The sequence below is a fragment of the Neolamprologus brichardi genome, unplaced genomic scaffold, assembly GCF_056152115.1.
Source record: "Neolamprologus brichardi isolate AB-2024 unplaced genomic scaffold, ASM5615211v1 NODE_ptg000165l+_length_31563_cov_1, whole genome shotgun sequence".
Lineage (NCBI taxonomy): Eukaryota > Metazoa > Chordata > Actinopteri > Cichliformes > Cichlidae > Neolamprologus > Neolamprologus brichardi.
In genome coordinates, this window is record NW_028270127.1 from 23,323 (window position 1) to 31,102 (window position 7,780).

Sequence of the window (7,780 nt, forward strand, 5' to 3'; positions counted from 1 at the left end):
TGTTTAATATACTCTGACAATTAAGAATACCAAAAGACATGAAAAATATTTTCTTAAAATTTTATTCTTGTTGTTTTAAAAAATATCTCTAAATTTCCAGTGGAGACAATTTAGAGAATTTTTATGTTTTACAAGAAATTTAATTCAGTCCAAATGAGTTCCAATTGAGGGCCAATTCACAATAACACAGTGCTTAACAAAGTTAGTCGAACATCACCTAATGTAAGAATTACAGGTTTAAGAAATTTGGGGTGTTCTTATATCTATGACAGGTGATGTAATAAATTTGTTAAGCACTGTATATGTAGAGTAAAAACCCTACAATATAAGAGAAGAAAAACCCCAACAATCAGATGATCCCCTTTGAGCAAGCACTTGGCAACAGTGGAGAGGAAAAACTCCCTTTTAACAGGAAGAAACCTCTGGCAGAGCCAGGCTCAGGGAGGGGCAAGCCCTCTGCCACGGCTGGTTGGGGGTGAGGTGAATCAGACTGCAAACATCTTAATCAGACATGTCTTACCTGGTGGGATGGACGTTCGCTGGAGAAAAAAACATGGGTTAAATTGACAATTTTTTTCAAATACAATTATTTAAATATGTGTTGCAGTCTGATTCACTTTCACATTTTTCCTCTCTTTTCTTTTATAGATGGAGTTCATGGGAAGCTAGTTATGCCAGCTTTCCATGAACTCGGAACTTGTACAAACAAGAATACTCACGATTGCCCCAGTTGTTCAACACCTGCAGCGTAATGGAGCGGATGACGTCTACTTTGTCGTCCTGAGAGACAAAACAAAAACAAGATGGGTTAGTTGCATAATAGTTTTCTTGACTCTTGAAAGGATGGTAAATTTAGGAATACTGTGATTATTATGAGGGTGGATATACAGATAGCAAGGGGAGCTAACCTCTAAATACTCTGGATAGAAAAGTCTATGTGCATGTGTCTAATGGCACAGTGTACTCACAGGAATCCTGAATGTTTGGAGTGGATCTCCATTTTGATCATAGACGAATGTTCCCAGGTGGACACCACTGTCGTCTAATGCTCTCTTTCCCTGAAAAGACAGAAATAAATACAGATAAAGTTGTTCTCTATATACACATATGTAAAATGCAACAGTTAAACAGTGGTGCAGTGGAAATCTGTGACTTACAAACACTGAAAACATCCTGGGAGCACTGGAGACCTTTCCAGATGGTGACACCATCTTAGAAATGTGACCCAGTGTCACATGACTGATGGCGATGCTGTGTGGCAGCTTAATTGTTAAATGTCCCTGGGAGCCCGCAAAACTCCAACACACTCCTGGGACCATGGGTGCTCGACCCTACAGAGAAAAAGAAACAAAAACAGAGTTCAGTTTGGACCACTAGTGTTTGACTATTAAATCATGCAGATGTGTGAGATAGTATCTTGTTTTTTTGTGAAAGTAGATTATACCTGAATAACGACTCTTGGGCTTACACAGGGTTGTTTTGCGGGTATCAATGTAAGCCCCCACAGCTTCAATCCAGTCTGTTCTGTAAGGTAGGATGCTGAAGACTGTTCTTTAACAATCGTTGCTCCTGTAGACAAAAACACAGAGTGAGAAAGGAATCGCAAAACAACAACAAAGAAATTCTTACGTGAATTCTGATCCGATTTCATGTCTTACCCAGTTCCTCCAGAGCAAAGTTGGGCATCCTGTCCCCAACTGGAAGAAGGAAGTCAATTCTTTTTCCTAAGTCCATTAACTCCCTTTGCAGCTCTTGTACCTTCCTTTCCACCTGTTTATGTCCATTCATTAAGTACTGCAATTGAGAAGAACCATTCATGTTATAATATATATATAATAATAAACTGTTATTATCTGATTAATCTTCAGGGAATATATTATGAGCCTCATATGTTTTTCATACCTCACTCATGAACGGGGTGGAAAAGTCCATTTTCTGCCCTCCAATACTGAAAATCAATCCTGGTGGATGAAGAGAAACACAGAATAAGACGAGAAGCTTAATCCAGAAGAAAAGCACATAGTACTAGAAAGACTGTAATTGTTTGTGGAAGGAGATCATTTACCAAAACACAAGGCCAGCATGAGGACCAAAAGTCCCAATGCCTTGATGGCTCTAAAATGACCTCTGCTGCTGCCACTGCTGTAGTCAACAAAATCATTGTTATTGTAGTCCACAGTGTCACAGTCCACTGTGTCTCTGTCAATATTGTCAGGGACTGGACGGGGACGGGGCCGTCGCCTTTTGAAAATTCTGCACAGAAAAAACAAAATCATGTAAGAACAAATGGATTATGATTACAAAACATGCATCTATGTCAGTGGATGACAACAAAGAACATGTAGACCAATACTAACCTGTATAAAGTCTCCTTGTAGGAGATTAACGGCTCTCCTTGGCTGCCGTAATAGCCGTTAGACTGAAGTCTTTGGCTTCTTCTCAACATTGCTGTAAAATGAAAGGGAAACATGGGGTTAAGTGAGTCTCTAACACAAAGCTTATCAGACTTCATAACTATGATTTGAGCATGTTTCCATCAGAAGCAACTCTGTTCTCTTATATATAAACTTCACGGTGCCAGCTTGTTTTGTTTTTAATGAACAGAATAATATTTGAATCACACTCATTTATGAAATCCGCTCTTAATAAAGAACTTTATTTTCCCAGTGTCTTCAAAAACATAGCATCATATTGTTATGATTTATATCATAGCAACAGATCACAACATTTTCTTGCTTTTCTTGCAAAAAATCTCTTTCAAATGTCAGTTTTTTTGTTCACAATGTAGTTTTTACAATTCAGAAAAAGAGGAAATCACCACAGCGGTAAAGACTCAAAGCAAATAAATGAATTTGGCCCAAAATCCTGTCAAAAGGTCTTTAAGAATTAAAAACTCTTTGTTTGTATAGTTAATATACAAAAGGAAATTAATATTTATCAGACAAGCTGCGTCTAACAGGTAAGCAGTAAAATCACCTTTACAGTAGAATGCACTAAAAAGTGTTTTTCTGACATAATCAACTGGATACCATTTTTAAAATGTTCAGATTTGAAACACATATATTAAATGTAAGATGTGAAGATAAAACATGTCGATTTTTAGTCTAAAGATTGCACTTACCTTCACTTAAAACGAAAGTTGAAGAAACTGAATCACTAAATGTGCTTTTCCGTAAATATGGACGTTTAGCGCTTCTCACTGAACTCATCTGAACCAGAAAATTTAGGTGCAGAAGAAAAATTTCAAACCGCAGCTTTTTCAGTTACGTTACAAACAGATACATGCACAAATCGAATATGACGCACGCGCGTTCCATAAGAGCAGCACTTCGTGTGCGCACGCGCAAAGGTGTGAGTAGTTCTGGGGGTTTTTTTAATGAAATTTGCTCTCAATTAAATAACTTTTCCTTCTCAGTCCCTTTATAAGCACCGCATCATATTGTCCAAATTCATAAAGCACAACACATGCGCTCACGAGCACATGTGCAAAGGTGTTGTAAGAGCCAAAGTCATGTTTATGTTTTGCCTTTTTGTTATGGTGGCACAGGTGTATAGCCTTACCTGTGTCTCCGGTGATGGCATGTGGGTGTGGTCACAGTCTATTTACCTGATCTCGGTGTTCACAGCAGGGGTTGTTGGGTGAGTGGTTTGTGGGCAAACTTTTCTGTTGACCGTCATCTTTTGGCACACCAGTTAATCCATGCGCTATTTGTTAATTGATTGAAAGCGCAAACATTTGTTTATGTTTCGTTCTTAAAATAAATGCGCAAAGTACAAGTACGACTCATTATGGATTATTGGAGGCGCGTCACAGGGACACAACCAACTCAGCCGGCCGCGGCTTTATTTACGGATGAAAGTCGCAACATTTAGTCAACAGAAAATTGTCTTTTATCGCACGCATCAGAACAATGAAGAGGATTTTTGGATATACGTTTTGGAGTCACGGAGCCTTTAGATGAGTGGACGCAGTTCTCAAAGGAGTAATTGGAAACGGCACCTTCACACTGGCATGGTGGAACGCAGCACAAAAGACACTTCAGAAGCGGTAGGACACGCGGATTCACTCTGTGTATTATTGGATGTTTTGAACACAGTTTGTAAGTGTCACCGCTTGTCCATTGGGGACATTGGTTTGATCTGCGTTGTGTGCGTGCGTGTGCTTGATTTGGCAAGCTGGAGGACGCTGCTCTGGTTTTGACAGCCTGTGACGCTGCTGCGCAATAATTTACACAGACGAAAAGTATTGGCTGTGATCTATCTTTGAAGCTGTGGATATAATGTTGTTTTGATGCATGTGAATAAGTGACGATGAGTGAAATAAAAGAAGCCGAACATGAACTGGAAGAAAAAAGATCTGCAAAACTGACGGCTAAAGCACTTGCTTTTAAAATGGAAACTTTGCAGAAAGAGCGAAAAGCTCATGTTAACAAGATTAAAGGGTTAACTCGTGATATTAAAGAATTGATGAAACATGATGACAATGCAAAAGCTGTGCAGCTTAACTTGGAAAAACTGAATGATTTGTATAAAAATGCCAAAGTAGCTCATGATGCATTCATTTTATTGATTCCTAAAGATGAACAAGACGCTCATATTGACTGGTTTGGACGCATAACAAAATGTAATGATGATTTTGTTGAAGATGTGAAACGATGGCTTCTTGAAGCTGGAAGACCTTTTATGGAAAAAGACAAGGAAGCTGAGAAAGTGCCTACTGCTGTTACTTTGGATGTGCCCGTTTCTGCTGAGACTGTGTTATCAAAGGAGACGGTTTCTTCCACAAATGATAAACATAACATCTTAACATCTCCAAAGCAGGTTAAAACCAATTCTGACATACAAGATGAAATACAGCCAGGTGACAGTGTTTCAAACGTAGGAAGCAAAAAGAGTAAAATCAGTTCTTCAAGCTCAAACTCCAGAGCCTCAAGTACAACATCAGCACGAATAATGGCTGAAGCTGAAGCAGCTGCGCTGATGGTAAGGCAAAAACTGCTTAAGGATAAACATGCCTTGGAGGAACATGAAGCACAGTTAAAGAGACAGCGCGAGCAACTGGAGCTGGAAACAAATATAGCTGCCACGGTTGCAAAAATGAAAGTACTGGGAGGCTCAAAAGGTTCCAGTATTAAAAGTAAACTATCAAAAATATCAGATGGTATGGAGTCATATTTTGAAAAGGGACAAAAGGTAACTCAAGTGTTGAATACTCGTCCTGATAATCCTGTACATGAAAGGCAACATGTGCATATCTTTAGGGAGCATAATGTTGCAGACTCACAATCTCGCTTAACCACAGGCAGAGTTCCAATACAACCTCAGACTCTTTCTGAAGATTCATTGACATATCAGTCAAACATTAGAAATTCACGTGAAAATAAACATGTACCTTCTCAAATCTCTAGTCATGAAGAAGACTGTAACATCTTATCTGTCATGAGTAAGCAAAACGAACTCACTGCTTTATTAATACAACAACATAGTCTTTCTTCATTACCTAAAAAGGAGATCCCAGTTTTTGATGGAGATCCACTTCAGTACCAGACTTTTGTTAAATCATTTGAACACAACATTGAAAGCAGAAATAAAAACCCTGGAGATTGTCTTTATTATTTGGAACAACACACAAAGGGTCAACCAAGAGAACTTGTAAGGAGTTGTCTACACATGACTTCAGAAGCAGGATTCAGAAAGGCAAAGTCTTTATTACGGCAGCATTTTGGTAATGAACATAAACTTGCCACGGCTTACATGAGCAAAGCACTTGCTTGGTCTTCAATAAAAGCAGAGGACACGAAAGCTCTTCAAGCTTACACAATATTCCTAAGAGGCTGTTGCAATGCTATGGAAGATCTCAGTTATATGCAGGAGCTTGACATGCCTGCCAACATGTTAACTATAACAAAGAAACTTCCCTACAGGCAGAGAGATAAGTGGAGAACTGCAGTCTGTGATTTCCATGAGAAGTGTAATCGACAAGCTACATTTAAGGATCTTGTGGATTTTTTAGAGAAACAAGTGAAGATTGCATCTGACCCAGTGTTTGGGGACATCAAGGATATCTGCATGACAAACAGAGACACAAGAAAACTTAAGTCTCAAACTCACACAAGATTCAAAGAAAGTTCTTTTGCTACCTCTGTGATGGCATCTGATAAAGAAAATGACAAAGTTAAGGAAAAAGAAAGAGCCACACAAATGAGGAGTTGCTTGTTTTGCAAAGGTGAACATACCTTAGAAAACTGTCAAGAGCTGGAAAGAAAAACGCAAAAAGACAAAATCACTTTTCTAAAAGAGAATGGAGTCTGTTTCGGATGTCTTTGTAAAGGACACATTAGTAGAGACTGCAAAAAGCGCCTCAGGTGCAAGACGTGTGGTTTAAAGCATCCTCAAATGTTACACATCTATCAAAAGACAATGAGTAAAGAACAAGAATCAAAGGAACAAACTCAGGATTGTGCCATAGTCTCTATTCAGACCAGTGCTCTTACTGGGGCCGGTAAAGATGAATTCAAACTTTCAATCGTGCCTGTGAAAGTTAAGGCCAAGAAAGGAAATGTAACATTGTACACCTATGCATTTCTTGACCCAGGCAGCACTGCATCATTTTGTACAGTAAAGCTAATGAATAAGCTGAAAATTCATGGAAGAAGATCCAACATTCTGCTGAGAACTATGGGACAAAATAAAGTTGTTGAAACGGATATTGTTGCAGATTTAGAAGTCGCTGGACTAGACGGAAATGAGTTTTGTGATCTTCCCATTCTTTATACTCAGTTCACTATGCCTGCCCATAAAGGAAACATTCCTCACCAGAACGATATAATCCAGTGGCCATATTTGAAGTCTGTACATCTGCCAGAAATTGACTCTGAAATTGATTTGCTAATTGGCTCGAATGTGCCAAAGGCTCTGGAACCACTGGATGTCATTAGAAGTGTTGGAGATGGACCGTATGCTGTTAAAACTGTCCTTGGCTGGATAGTAAACGGTCCTTTGGGTGAGACTCAAACTGAAGCTCACAATCAGCCACAGATAAGTGTCAATAGAGTTTCAGTAGTGAAACTTGATGAGCTGTGGAATCAGCAGTTTAAAACTGATTTTCCAGAGTGTGCCAGAGATGAGAAAGAACCTTCTAAGGAAGACCAACAGTTTTTGGATAAAGTTTCCAATACTGCTAACCTACATAATGGTCATTATTATATTGGACTCCCATTGAAAGACTTAAAGGTCTGCATGCCAGATAATAAAAGTGTTGCTGAACAACGCCTTCAGAATCTGAAGAAAAGACTTATGAAGAACTCTTCTTTTCTGCAGGACTATAGCAGTTTTATGGCAGATATGATCTCTGAAGGTTATGCAGAAAAGGTACCAGAAGACAACTTAGAACGGACGGATGGCAGGAAATGGTATTTGCCGCACCATGGTGTTCTGCATCCGCAAAAGAAAACCCTTAGAGTGGTGTTTGACTGTGGAGCCAAGTATCATGGAGTGTCGCTAAATAGCAAGCTCTTACAAGGTCCAGACTTGACCAGCACGTTACTTGGAGTTCTGACAAGATTTCGTAAAGAACCTGTTGTCATTGCAGCAGACATTAAAGCCATGTTTCATCAGGTTAAAATACCAGAGGAGGATCGAGATATGTTGAGATTCCTTTGGTGGCCCAACGGAGATTACACTCAAGCCATGGTTGAATACAGGATGACAGTACATGTGTTTGGAGCAACATCATCTCCCAGTTGTGCAAACTTTGCACTAAGGAAATGTGCTGAAGATC

General features: G+C 39.2%; 1 protein-coding gene across 1 annotated transcript; it reads right to left on the bottom strand.

Annotated features, from left to right (window-relative positions):
• Window positions 1-269: 269 nt before the first annotated feature.
• Window positions 270-3,209, bottom strand: LOC148094799 (sperm-associated antigen 4 protein-like). The gene is made up of 9 exons (XM_087837116.1): window positions 3,122-3,209; window positions 2,358-2,448; window positions 2,066-2,253; window positions 1,903-1,961; window positions 1,659-1,770; window positions 1,445-1,569; window positions 1,158-1,331; window positions 969-1,058; window positions 270-780 (listed from the first exon to the last, which is right to left on the bottom strand). Exons 1-9 carry the CDS (start codon window positions 3,207-3,209, stop codon window positions 670-672), a joined length of 1,038 nt encoding a protein of 345 aa, XP_087693242.1. The 3' UTR covers window positions 270-669.
• Between the last annotated feature and the right edge of the window lie 4,571 nt (window positions 3,210-7,780).

What these genes read in the sequence shown, in the direction of transcription:
- LOC148094799 (XM_087837116.1), bottom strand. Translation starts at nt 3,209, where the DNA reads ATGAGTTCAGTGAGAAGCGCTAAACGTCCATATTTACGGAAAAGCACA. An exon ending in AACTTTCGTTTTAAGTGAAG is followed by an intron (nt 2,449 to 3,121) that starts GTAAGTGCAATC and finishes TTCATTTTACAG; the next exon opens with CAATGTTGAGAAGAAGCCAA. An exon ending in CCAGGATGTTTTCAGTGTTT is followed by an intron (nt 1,059 to 1,157) that starts GTAAGTCACAGA and finishes CTGTCTTTTCAG; the next exon opens with GGAAAGAGAGCATTAGACGA.